This window comes from Arachis ipaensis, chromosome B02, assembly GCF_000816755.2.
Source record: "Arachis ipaensis cultivar K30076 chromosome B02, Araip1.1, whole genome shotgun sequence".
Lineage (NCBI taxonomy): Eukaryota > Viridiplantae > Streptophyta > Magnoliopsida > Fabales > Fabaceae > Arachis > Arachis ipaensis.
The window spans coordinates 63,851,311-63,866,037 of NC_029786.2; the positions used below are offsets into that span (position 1 = coordinate 63,851,311).

The window sequence follows — 14,727 nt, forward strand, 5'->3', positions numbered from 1 at the left end:
TGTGATGATGAGTTGAAACCACAGTCCAAAAGATTAGACATGACTTCACAGCCAGCCAGACTTCAACAGATCATCATGAAACTCTAGAATTCATTCTAAAAAATTCTGAAGCCATTGAATAATTTATATAATTTTTTTTAAAATTTTTCGAAAATAAAAAGAATAAAAACAAAAATTTAAAATTAAAATAAAATTACCTAATCTGAGCAACAAGATGAACCGTCAGTTGTCCAAACTCAAACAATCCCCGGCAACGGCGCTAAAAACTTGGTGCACAAAATTGTGATCTCAATGGCGCCAAAAACTTGGTACGCACTATCATAATCTCTGTTCTTCTTCACAACTTTGCACAACTAACCAGCAAGTGCACTGGGTCGTCCAAGTAATAAACCTTACGTGAGTAAGGGTCGATCCCACGGAGATTGTCGGCTTGAAGCAAGCTATGGTCATCCTTGTAAATCTCAGTCAGGCGGATTCAAATGGTTATGGGATTTTGATAATTAAAATATAAATAAAATATGAAATAGGATAGAAATACTTATGTAATTCATTAGTGGGATTTCAGATAAGCGTATGGGGATACTTTGTCCTTCTGAATCTCTGCTTTCCTACTGCCTTCATTCAATCATTCATACTCCTTTTCATGGCAAGCTGTATATTGGGCATCACCGTCGTCAATGGCTACCTCCCGTCCTCTCAGTGAAAATGGTCCAAATGCGCTATCATCGCACGGCTAATTATCTGTTGGTTCTCACTTATGTTGGAATAGGATCCGTTGATCCTTTTGCTTCTGTCACTATGCCCAAAACTCATGAGTTTGAAGCTCGTCACAGTCATCCCATCCCAGATCCTACTCGGAATACCATAGACATGGTTTAGACTTTCCGGATCTCAAGAATGGTCGCCAATAATTCTAGCTTATACCACGAAGACTCTGATCTAAACCAGGAGCCTAAGAGATAAACGCTCAAGCTATTGCAGATAAAACGAAAGTGGTTGTCAGGCACGCGTTCATAGGCGAGAATGATGATGAGTGTCATGGATCATCACATTCATCAGGTTGAAGTACGAGTGAATATCTTGGAATAAGAATAAGCTTGAATTGAATAGAAAAACAATAGTACTTTGCATTAACTCATGAGGAACAGCAGAGCTCCACACCTTAATCTATGGGGTGTAGAAACTCCACCGTTGAAAAATACATAAGTGAAAGTGGTCCAGGCATGGCCGAATGGCCAGCCCCCTAAACGTGATCTCTGAACATAAAATTATTCAAAAGGCTTTTTGAAATAAATCACTAAAAGTAGTTTTTATACTAAACTAGTAGCTAGTGTTACATAAGATAAGTAAATGATGTAGAAATCCACTTCCGGGCCCACTTGGTGTGTGCTTTGGATGAGCATTGAGCTTTCATGTGTAGAGACTCTTTTTGGAGTTAAACACCAGGTTGTAGCCTGTTTCTGGCGTTTAACTCTGATTTGCAACCTGTTTCTGGCGTTTAACTCCAGAATAGGGCAGGAAGTTGGCATTTGAATGCCAGTTTGCATCATCAAAACTCGGGAAAAGTATGGACTATTATATATTTCTGGAAAGCTCTGGATGTCTACTTTCCAACGCAATAAACAGCGCGCCAATTGGGTTTTTGTAGCTCGAGAAAATCCATTTCGAGTGTAGGGAGGTCAGAATCCAATAGCATCTGTAGTCCTTCTTCAGCCTCTGAATCAGATTTTTGCTCACCTCAATTTCAGCCAGAAATTATCTGAAATCATAGAAAAACACACAAACTCATAGTGAAGTCTAGAAATGTGATTTTTATTTAAAAACTAATAAAAATATACTAAAAACTAACTAAATCATACTAAAAACTATGTAAAAATAATGCCAAAAAGTGTATAAATTATCTTCTCATCAACCCACTGATCTTGAGAGCCTAGGGAATTTGTGTTCCCTGCCCCCTTGTGGGCATTGAACGCCCAGCTCCTGCTCCTGGCTGGCATTCAACGCCAGCAATGTGCCTCTCATTGGTCGTTGACCGCCCATTGGGGTGTTCCTAACTAGCGTTCAATGCCAGGTCTCTGCCTCCTTGTTGGCGATCAATGCCAGCTATGTGCAACCTGGCTGGCATTCAACGCTAGCAGGGTCTCTGCTCCAGGGTGTTCTATTTCCAGCTCTAACTATTTTTGTTTCTGTTCTAACTACTGCACATGATCACAAACTTAAACAAATATGAAATTTAAACTGAAATAACTTAAATAAACTCAAAGAAAAATAAGAAAACATTAATTATTGATGGGTTGCCTCCCAACAAGTGCTTCTTTAACGTCACTATCGTGATGATTAGCTTCTTACGGAGATGGATAGGGGCTCATAATTCCGCCCCTTACAGTGAATTTCTTGCCTATGCTCTCATGGACAAGTTCCACATGTTCTAGAGACAAGATCCTGTTCACAATGTGTGGAATGACTGTATTATCAGTGAAGATAACTCTCATGCCAGGTGAGAGGCCTTCAGTGGGGATTTTCTGATCCTTCCAGCCTTTATGTACTTTCTTCTTAGTACCCTTATTCTCAGTGCTTGATAATGGCTGCCCAACACCAAGCTTAGAATTGGTGTCAGGGGGCTCTGTATAACTTTGCACTGAGAGAGAAGGTTGGAACACTAAGTGTTGCACAACTGTTTCTCTGTTGTTAGAGGGAGAGTTAGGGTTAGGTATCTTGAATAAGATGTGGTCCTCCCATAACTGGAGAATCAGCTCTCCCTTTGCTACATCAATGATGGCATTGACAGTGGCTAGAAAGAGTCTTCCAAGGATGATGGATTCATCCACTTCCTCCCCAGTATCCAAGATTATGAAATCTGTAGGGATGTAAAGGTTCTCAACCTTTACTAAGACATCCTCTACACGACCACAAGCCTTTTTTATTGACCTGTCTGCCATCTCTAGTGAGATTCTTACAGCTTGCACCACAAAGATTCCCAACCTCTCCATTACAGAGAGTAGCATGAGGTTTATGCTGGACCCTAGGTCATACAGAGCCTTATCAAAGGTAATGGTGCCTATGGTACAGAGAATCAGGAAGCGTCCAAGATCTAGCAGCTTCTGAGGTAGTTTCTTCTGAACCAAGGCATTAAGTTCCTTGGTGAGCATTGGAGGTTCTTCCTCCAATGGTTCTATGACAAACAACTTGGCATTCAGCTTCATTAGAATTCCTAGGTACCGAGCAACTTACTCTTCCCTAGTTTTCTCTTCCTCATCAGAGGAGGAGTACTCTTCAGATTCTATAATCTTCAACCAAGCATTCAAGGGGACTTCAATGGGCTCCTCATGAACCTTGGGTGTTATTAGTTTTTCAATAGGGGAGTTCTCAGTGGGCTTAGGGTTGCCAACTATCCTTATTGTAGCAATCAATGCCAGGACTTGTGTTTCTTTAGGCGCTGAACGCCCATGTTATGTCCTTTTGCTGGTGTTCAATGCCAGCTTTTGCTTTGCCTTGGGCATTGAATGCCCAGTAAGGACCTCCTTACTGGCATTCAACGCCAGTGATGGTGCCTCTTTTGGCGTTGAACGCCCAGTAAGGTCTTCCTTACTGGTGTTCAACGCCAGTAATGGTACTTCTATGGGCGTTGAACGCCCAGTAAACTCTTCCTTACTAGCGTTCAACTCCATTACATCCTCTTCAGATTCGGCCTCAGTCTCTACAGTGATGGCCTTGCACTCTTCTCTTGGGTTCACTTCAGTGTTGTTAGGAAGAGTGTTGACAAACCCCAATTTGAGGATTTATCTTGTGATGATTTCAGGGGTTTTATCAATGATTCCACACACTTTCCATATGAAAATACAAGATTTTGCATTCCTTCCCAAGTTTTCCCTAATGAATGAAAACATGCTTGCTTTGCACTAAAATAGATACATTTCTAATCTTCTCTTGATGCCATTCGATGCCGTGACTTGTGTGTTAAGTGGTTCCAGGATATAGAGTAGGAATGGACCGAAAGAGAGAAAGAAGACGGGTACGAAGAAAGGAAGCATGAGGATTAAGCCTTGGGAATTTTCGCATAGGCGCGTGCGCGCACCTGGCGCGCCCGCGCGGATACGGCTACGTGGAGCCGAAGCTAAGAGCCGGCCTATTTCTAATGCCAACCCTAAGCCAAGTCTTTTGATAATTGATTGTTTGTTTCTCATTGCTTTGCTAAAACCTTCAAAGAATTCCAACAAAGCTTACTAAATCAATAAGATGCACACTTTGGCAATTCCAAGGGAGAACGACTCGGGAGACTAGTACTCTCGGATATAGATTGTAGATTTGTTTGATGAAGGATTTGCGTCGGTTTAGACTATACTACGATTGATCAATTGATAATTTCTATACCGGCAAAAATCTATTTGTCAAAATGGCGCCGTTGCCGGGGAACTTGCTTAGTGTGCCATGTTATTGTTTTGGATTAAGCATGTATATATGTACATAGTTGCACTTCATTGTAAATTGCTCAATTGATTAACTTCTCATCGTTACAATGAATTCCATTTCTCCTTCATTGCATGACGCGTTCACAACCGAATCCGAGCTTAATCCCTTTTGATCCGGAAATAGAACGAACTTTATTTCATATTAGACAAGCTCGGAGGCGGCAAAGATTTGGAAAAGGTGAAGAGGTTTTCACCACCTCAACCACCTTACTAAAAGTGAACATCGAACCGTCACTCAACGAAGGCAATAATCATTCTCCCATTAAAATCACTAACAATTCTTTTCTTGTTTTAGGTACTAACGCCATGGATGCTCCGAGGAGGGTTGCTATCAAGGAAGCGGGTGCACCGGATTATGTCCTTCAACCCCTCCATGTAACTCACCCCAATTTGAATCTTCCCGCACAAGACCCTATTCGACATCTCAAGGACTTCCACCGCATATGCTCAACTACTAGATGGGAAGGGTCCGATGAAGTTGCTATATGGTTGTTTGCTTTCCCTTTCTCTCTTGAGGACAAGGCCAAAGAATGGTTCTACACTCTCTCTAGTGAAGTTACCTCCGATTGGGACCTACTTAGAAGGGGGTTCTTGGATAAATTCTTACCCCCGGAAAAGATGGATAGGCTAAGGAAAGAAATGTCTTGTATTGTGCAAGGTGAGACGGAACCACTATATGAGTATTGGGAACGGTTTCGCAAACTACTAGATGCATGCCCTAATCACATGCTCGACACTCAAGTATTGCTTGGATACATATGTCAAGGGATGCGAGAGCAAGATAGAACCCTCTTGGACACTTCTAGCAATGGTTCTTTGTCCAAATATAAAACCGCGGAGGAGGCATGGCAACTTATTATTGACTTAGCCGAATCCAATCAACATATGAGGCGAAGAGTCAACCGTCCAAGGACCGTGAACGAGGTATCAACTAGTAGTGAAGCCACCGCTCTAACTCAATCCTTGAATGAGATGACATCCGTTTTGAGGCAACTCCAATTGAACCAACAATAACCACAACAACCTCAATCATATCAACAACAACCTCCACCATCTCAACAACACAACCAACAACAATTGGTCCCTCAAAGAGTATGTGGTATTTGCTCTTGCTACTCTCACTACACGGATGAGTGCCCAAACCTTCAAGAAGACAACACTTTGGCGGCCACCCATAATTTCTATGACCGCCCTAATCAAGGGTATTACCAAGGAGGTAATCCTAACCAAGGGCACCCTTATCAAGGAGGAAGCTACAACCAAGGTAGTGGACACAATAATCAAAATTGGAAAGAAAATCATCAACAAGGGAATAGGGATAACAACAACAATGGAGGAGGTCAAAGATGGAACAACAACTCGCAAAATTTCTCACAAAACCGACCATACAACTCACAAAATCAACCATACAATCAACAACTACTCCTCAACCCCCAATCCAAAGTGTCATTCCCTCTCAACCTCAACCAAATCCAAAAGGGGGCATCAATGCCATCACCCTTAGATCCGGAACACAACTAAAGGAAAAGGAAGCAAAGGACTCAAGTCCTATCTCAACCGCCCAAGAGGAAGAGAGAATAGATATAGAGGAAGTAGTGGAAGAGGAGGTAGTGGAAGAGGAGACACCACAAGCCATAGTTGAAGATGAAGCCCAACCAACAAGGGAGACACCCAAGACCAAAAGAACCTTGGAAGAAGGAATTGCTCAACCACTTCCATTTCCAACACTTGCAAAGAAAGCTAAAAAGCGCATGGAACTCGACCCTAAAATGGTAGAAATGTTCAAGAAAGTTGAGGTAACCATCCCCCTCTTTGATGCCATCCATCAAGTTCCTAGATATGCTAAATTCCTCAAAGATTTATGCATAAACAAGGATAGAATTCTTGAATTGGAAACCATCCCATTGGGGAGTTCTATTTCCGCTTTGATGGGAACATTACCGGAGAAGTGTGATGACCCGGGCCCTTGTATGGTCACTTGCACCGTCAATGGAGTTCAATTTAGAGATTGCATGTGTGACCTCGGAGCATGTGTTAGCATCATGCCGCTCTCCGTTTATCGAGTATTGAACTTGCCCCCACTAAAAAGGTCGACGGCAAGATTTGTCCTAGCGGATAAGAGCATAATAACCATAGCGGGTGTTGCGGAAGATGTATTGGTGAATATAAAGGGGTTGGTGTTTCCGATTGACTTCTATGTCCTTGAAATGCCGTCGAGCGAAACCGAGAGAGCATCCTCTATCCTACTTGGAAGGCCCTTCTTGAGAACCTAGTGCGACGGTGCATACCTCAAACCGAATTCCAAGCAATCTTGGATGCTTGCCATGCTTCCGAAGGAGGTGGTCACTATGGGCCCCAAAGAACGGCAAGAAAAATCCTTGATTGCGGATTTTGGTGGCCAACTCTTCTCAAAGATGCTTCTCCCTATTGCAAATCTTGTCCCCAATGCATTCGGTTTGGAGATATTTCCAAGAAGGACGAAATTCCCCAACAAAATATGCTTTTTTGCGAAATCTTTGACGTATGGGGAATCGACTTCATGGGACCATTTCCAAACTCCAATGGTTTTCTCTACATCTTGTTAGCCGTCGATTATGTGTCAAAATGGGTTGAGGCAATCCCCACCCGAACGGATGACGCTAATATTGTGTATTCTTTTGTGAGGAACAATATCATTTGTCGCTTTGGCGCCCCAAGAGCAATCATAAGTGACCAAGGATCCCACTTTTGCAACAAAAGAATAGACGGCCTCATGAGAAGATATGGCATCATCCACAAAGTCACCACGGCTTACCACCTTCAAACAAACGGCCAAGCCGAAGTCTCTAACCGGGAAATCAAGCATGTGCTAGAAAGGATTGTAAAGCCGAATAGGAAGGATTGGAGCATCAAACTCTCCGATGCACTATGGGCCTATCGAACGGCTTACAAGACACCCATTGGCATGAGCCCCTTCCGGCTTGTATATGGCAAAGCATGTCACCTACTGGTAGAGATTGAACATAAAGCTTATTGGGCCGTAAAGGAGTGTAATATGAGCTTGGGTGGGGCCGGAGTAGAGAGAAAGCTTCAATTGGCTGAATTAGAATGTATGAGATTGGAAGCTTACGACAACTCTAGACTTTATAAGGAAAAGTTGAAAGCCATCCATGACAAGAACATTAGGAGAAGAGAATTCCAACCCGGTGACCTAGTCCTTCTCTACAATTCAAGGTTGAGATTACTACCCGGAAAGCTTAGATCAAGGTGGGATGGGCCCTACCAAGTGGAGAAAGTAGAACCTTATGGAGTTTATCACTTGCGCCACCCATCAAGCCCGGACATCTTCAAGGTAAACGGGCACCGTCTCAAATTGTATCATGGATGATTATCAAAAAGGACAACGGGAAAGGCCCCAAGAAGCCAGCTTCCAATAAAGCCCGCCAAGAACTAACGGCCAAGCCCCTCCTAAAGAAGACTAAGGGCCCCGTTGACGTTCTAGAGAAGGACAACCCTCCAAAGGATTCGAACAAGTTTCCCAACCGCTACTGCGAACTTGTTTACTCCAGAATTATTGAAAGGAATTACCATCCGGAACCCTTCCTAGTCTTACCGGCTCATCTCAGTCCGATGGTGATGCCACACATTGACCGGAGGCATTGGAGATTCCTATTGAGGCAACCTACGGAGGCCAATCTCTCATGGGTGGTGGAATTCTACTCCAACTTCCACTCACCCCATCTCACATCAATATTTGTGCGCCGGAAACAAGTGTCGGTCACCGTGGAAACCATCCGAGAAGTCCTTGGGATTGCACCGTCAATGGATGCGTATGACGCCTACCAAGAAGTCTTGGCTGCATGCGTTGACCGCACATTCGATTGGAGCGCGATCCTCCGCGTCATTGCTTTACCCGACGCATTTTGGATTCGGGGAACCATAAAGCGAAGACCCAAGGGTTTAGATGTCCGCCACCTCACTCAAGAAGCCACGGCATGGGCCCAAATTCTAGCTCACTACGTGCTCCCAAGCACACATGGGTCATCCATCACCGCCGAGCTTGCCTTATTGATATGGTGCATCTTGACCGAGAAACCGGTCGACGTTCCGCATGCCATCCGCCAATCCATGGGGCGCATTCATGCCAAGGGTAATCTACCATTCCCCGCTTTAGTGACGGCATTAGTTGCGAAAGCCGGTGTCAACCGGGAGACTAAAGATAGGCGAACCTCAATACCGGTCGAGGGTGATATCATTCCGACCAAGAGATGCCTAAAGCCCCCGGAAATCACCATGGACATTGCATTGCCCACACCAACTGGCCACGCCACCACTTCATCTACATCACAAAAATCGGCCGCCCAACGCCTTGAAGACCTTCACAACAAATTAGACCGCTATGAGAGGCGTAACCAACGCCGCTATGCTCATGTGAAGAGGCTTCTAAGCATGATCACCCCGCCAATGGAGGAACCCGATATCTCCACCTCCACCGCAACTTCAAGCGGAGATAGCAATGGCATTGGAGATGTGGCACACTCGGAGCTCCACCATCCACTGCGCCTAACCTCTAGCACGGAGGACCGTGCTAAGTTTTAAGTGTGGGGAGGTCGACCGACCGATCTCCGTAGGTAACACCTAAATAAATCTGAATAAATTAGGATAGGTTGCATGATTAGGTTTTAGTTAGCACCATTCGCATGATAAGTCCGCTTGGTTGGAACAATGAAATTCTCTCTTAGGAAACCAACATTTTGGGGCAACCATGGCATTGCAAATTTTAAATGCTTTGATGCAAAAGTTGCATGAAGAATTATATTTTGGAACATGGTTTTGAGTTAAGAACACAAGCTTGTGAGATTTGAGCCTAATAGTGTGGTTACATCTTATAACCACTTATTTTTCCTTCTTGTGTGCAGTATTCTCTCTCTATGATTGTGGCCTTTGATTTGTTTGATTCATTATGTCCATTATTTGGTGCATTCATGCATTTATATGATTGAGGCCATCATTTCATTAGCTCACTTACCCAAACGGCCATACCTTCTATCCTCCGTTGTTAGCCAAACTTGAGCCTACGATTAACCCACTTTGTTCTTAATTTAGCACATTACAAGCCTTAAAGCGGAAAACAATGAAAGTCCTTATTTGGATCTTTGATTAGCTTAGGCTAGTGTGTGTGAGTATCATTCAAGTGTGGGGACCTTGGGGCATTAGGTGAATAGAAGGGTATTTTGTATTATTATTGGAATATTGGGAATTGGGTACATACTCATGAATTGATCAAATGTAAAACCTCGTGCATTGACGCTCTTGTATATAAAAATTTGAGAAAAACAAAAGAACAAAAGAAAAAGAAGAACAATATGGAAAAGAAAAAAAAATATAGAAAAAAAAAAGAAGAAAAAAAGAGATAAAGAGAAAAAGAATATATATAATGAATAAGGGACAACATGCCCCAAAGTGAAGAAAGAGGAATCAATGCATAAGTATTGTGAAACGAAAAGAAAAATGCATGAGTATGTGGAAAAGTGAGGAATAGGTAGCTAGGTTAGTACCCAATTGTATAGGTCATTATATAGGTTAGGTGGGAAAGTTTAAGTTAATCAAAGATTCAAATCCTAAGTCCACTAGCCATATATGACCCTACCTTGACCCTAACCCCATTACAACCTAAGGAAAAGACCCCATGATAAGTGTACGCATGCATTGAATAATTGTTGATTGTTAGATGAAAAACAAATCTTGGAAAGCATGATTAGGGGAGAATTGAGAGAATAAACACCAAACACCGAGTGATTAGAGTGCAAACACTCCCGGTGAGGGTTCAATGCTCAATTCTTTGATTCCCGGCTCTCGCGAGCATTCCTCATGCAAGGTTGCACATATTGCATTTGATGCTTAGGAAGTGGCAAGTCCCAGGCTTTGACCACCATCGGGTCCCATATGCTCGCATATGTCCTAAGAAGGCTAATTCGTTCCCAACCAAGTGGATAGTAGCACTAGTCATAGTTGCATGCATATAAGTAGGTTGCACTTCATGAGTCCTATACTTTGGTGATCCCTCAGTCTTCGGTGTTTCTTTGTATTTCTCTAAGCATGAGGACATGCTAGAATCTAAGTGTGGGGAGGTTGACAAACCCCAATTTGAGGATTTATCTTGTGATGATTTCAGGGGTTTTATCAATGATTCCACACACTTTCCATATGAAAATACAAGATTTTGCATTCCTTCCCAAGTTTTGCCTCCTAGGACTTGTGACTCAAGTTAATTACTTTCATTTGACCTTCCTCTATACCTAGGGGATAACTAAATGGAGCAAGGCCTAATTGTTGTCAACATTGAATGGACTATAAGGATAGGATTTCCGACGCCAACCCTAAGCCAAGTCTTTTGATAATTGATTGTTTGTTTCTCATTGCTTTGCTAAAACCTTCAAAGAATTCCAACAAAGCTTACTAAATCAATAAGATGCACACTTTGGCAATTCCAAGGGAGAACGACTCGGGAGACTAGTACTCTCGGATATAGATTGTAGATTTGTTTGATGAAGGATTTGCGTCGGTTTAGACTATACTACGATTGATCAATTGATAATTTCTATACCGGCAAAAATCTATTTGTCAAGTGTCAGGAGGAGTCTCAAGGATTCTCTTGCTCAGTTGACTAACTTGTATTTCCAAATTTCTGATGGAGGACCTAGTTTCTGTTATGAAACTGTAAGTGGTCTTAGAGAGTTCAGAGACTATGGTTGCTAAGTCAGAAAGGCTCTGCTTAGAAGTTTCCATCTGTCGCTGAGACGATGGGAATGGTGGTCTATTGTTGAACCTATTCTGGGTTCTTCCACCTTGATTATTGTTGAACTTGCTGAGGCTTCTGTTGATCCTTCCATGAGAGGTTAGGATGATTCCTTCATAAGGGGTTGTAGGTGTTTCCATAGGGTTCTCCCATATAATTCACCTCTTCCAACATGGACTGATCTGGATCATAGGCATCTCCATTATAGGAGGTGTCTTGAGTGCTGGTAATTGCAGCTTGCACTCCAGTCAAGTGCTGAGAGATCATATTGATCTGTTGGGTCAATATCTTGTTCTGAGCCAATATGGCATTCAGAGTGTCAACTCCATGACTCTTTTCTTCTGAGCTACACCATTATTCACAGGGTTCCTCTTAGAAGTGTACATGAATTGATTGTTTGCAAGTATTTCAATGAGTTCCTATGCCTCTACAAGCATTTTCTTCAAGTGGAGTGATCCATCAGTAGAATGATCCATGGACATCTTGGATATCTCAGATAGACCATTATAGAAAATACCTAGGATAGACCATTCTGAGAGCATGTCAGGAGGACACCTCCTGATCATTTGCTTGTATCTTTCCCAAGCTTCATAGAGGGATTCATGATAAACCCTGATTTTGTGGTTTATCTTGTGCTTAATTTAGGGGATTTTATCACCTTTTCTCACATTTATTCAATAAAATAGCATAGTTTTGTAATTCTCCCTTGATTTGTGCTTAATTGTGAAAACATGCTTTTTAGGCCGTAAAATAGCTAAATTTAACTCTCTTTAATTCCATTCGATACCTTGATATGTTTGTTGAGTGATTTCAGGTTCATAAGGCAAGTATTGGATGGAAGAAGTGAGGAGAAAAGCATGCAAAGTGGGAGAACTCATGAAGAAATGAAGGAACAGTAAAGTTGTCAAGTCTGACCTCTTCACACTCAATCGACCATAACTTGAGCTACAGAAGTCCAAATGGGGCGGTTCTAATTGCGTTAGAAAGCTAACATCTGGGGCTTCAAAATGATATAAAATTTGCCATAGTTACCTGACGTATAGGGGCGCGCACGCGCCATGTATGCATGCACGCTGATGCAGCACGTGGTTCACTAAAAGTGAAATCATGGCCAGCGATTTGTAGCTCATTTTAGGCCCAATCCAACTCATTTCTGATGCTATTGAACCCAAGGATTGAAGGGGAAATGAACCAAGTAGTCATAGTTTAGTTTTCATCATGTTTTAGGGTAGAATTCTAGAGAGAGAGGCTCTCTCCTCTCTCTAGAATTTAGGGTAGTTTAGGTTTAATTTTCTTAGACCCACTTTCAATTCTTGTTTTGATTTAGTCTTCCCTTTTTAATTTCATGTTAGTACATCTTTGTTCTTCTAGTTTTACTTGCCATTTTCTTATTTTGCTCTCTTTTGTGTTGATGAACCATTGTTGGATCTTGATTTCTTTTAATGCAATTTTATGTTTCCATGTCTCTTTTATGTTTATCTTGATTGTTATTGTTGATTCCTTGTTCATGTTAGTTGTGGGTTTCCTTTAATTCTTGCATTTTATGATGTTTACTTTTCTTGCACACTAAGTGTTTGATAAAATGTTTCCTCTAGTTTTTGAATTTCCTCTAGTTTTTTAGTAGTTCTCTTAACTATTGGCCTAGGCTAAGGGAATTGAGTGACCTTGAGTCCTTGGGTCTCATTGAATTGGTGATTTGAGAACTCTTGGTGATCAATTTGATACTCATTGACGCCAACCCACTACTAATCTAATTAGTATGTAGGTTGGGACTTATGGGTTGATGTGATCAAAGCCTATTTGACGTACTTCAAGCTTAGGAGTAGATATTACGTACTTAAAGCTTTTGAAAGTAGACTTAATGAGCTTGGTTCCTCATAATTATCAATATTTGGTTTGTAGACAAGGATGGTGATCTCAATTACCTAAGTCTAGCCAAGAGTTCCACTTTCTTTTATTTAGTCAATTGTTCTTTTACTTTGCTTGCCATTTATTTTCTTGCCAAAATATAAAATCAAACCCCCCTTGCATTTTCATGGCCAATAATTGACCACTTCATTGCAATTCCTTGTGAGACGACCCGGAGTCTAAATACTTTGGTTAATTTTCATTGGGATTTGTACTTGTGACAACTCAAATTTTTTATTGGGAGGATTGTTTGTTGGTATAGAACTATACTTGCAACGAGAATTCATTTGAGAAATTCTATATCGACACAACAATTTTCTCTTAAATCAATTCACCCTCTTTTTGTCTGAAGGTTTGAACTTTCACCCTGAGCTTGCTCATCTTTTGAGGTGGAAAGAACTTGGCCAAGAAAGCATTGACCGGCTTTTCCCAAGAGTCTAGGCTTTCCTTAGATTGAGAATCCAACTATATCCTAGCTCTTTCTCTAACAAGAAAAGGAAAAAGCATAAGTCTGTAGACCTCAAGATCCATTCTATTGGTCTTAACAGTATCACAGATTTGCAAGAATTCAAATAGAAACTGATATGGATCTTCCAATGGAAGTCCATGGAATTTGCAATTCTGTTACATTAAAGAGACTAACTGAGGCTTTAGCTCAAAGTTATTAGCTCTAATGGCAGGTATAGAGATACTTCTGCCATAGAGATTAGAAGTTGGTGCAATGAAGTCAACAAGAACCTTCCTTGTATCTCCTTCATTATTTGGTTCCGCTGCCATGTCTGTACTTTCAGTTCCTTGTTCGAAAAGTTCTGTGAGGTCTCTTTCGGAATGTTGTGCTTTAACTTGTTGCAAATGCTTCCTTAGGGTTCTCCCAGGTTCAGGATCAGGATCAAAGAGGGGTTCTTTATCTCTGTTCCTGCTCATAAACAAGAAAAAGAAAACAAGAAAGAAAAAGAATGGGAGCTCTATGTCAAAGAATAGAGAACTCCCTGTGAGATGTGAAGAAGAAAGAAGAATAAAGATAGAGAGAAAAGAAGAAAAATTCAAATAAAGGTGGGTAGAGAATTTGAAATTTTGAAGTAAAAAGAGAAACTAGAATTAAAATATTTTTGTTCTTATTTTATTTATTAATTAAATTAACAAGATTTGAAAACTTGAATGTGATTTTGGAAAAATAATAGAGAGAAAGAGAAGAGAAGTTTTCGAAAAATAGAAGAGAGAGGAATTAGTTAGGACGTTTTGAAAAAGAAGAAAGAGGAAACAAATAACTAATTAAGAAAGATTTGAAATTAAGATAAGATAGAAGATTAGAAGAATATTTGAATTTAAAATTTGAAATTTAAAGTTGGAAAGAAAAAGTCAACAAGATAAGATAAGAATTGAAAAGATTTGAAAAAAGATTTGATTTTGAATTTTGAATTTGAAACAAGATAAGATAAAGATTTGATTTTTGAAAAGATTTTATTTTGAAATTTTAAATTTTAAATTTTGAAATTGAGTTTTAAAATTTGAATTTGAAATAAGATAAGATAAGCTTTTTTGAATTTTAAAGAAAGATAAAAAGATAAGATA

General features: G+C 40.9%; 1 protein-coding gene across 1 annotated transcript; it reads left to right on the plus strand.

The window, feature by feature from the left end:
- Positions 7,414-7,836, plus strand: LOC107627298. Its single transcript, XM_016330147.1, has one exon. It carries the CDS (start codon positions 7,414-7,416, stop codon positions 7,834-7,836), a length of 423 nt encoding a protein of 140 aa, XP_016185633.1.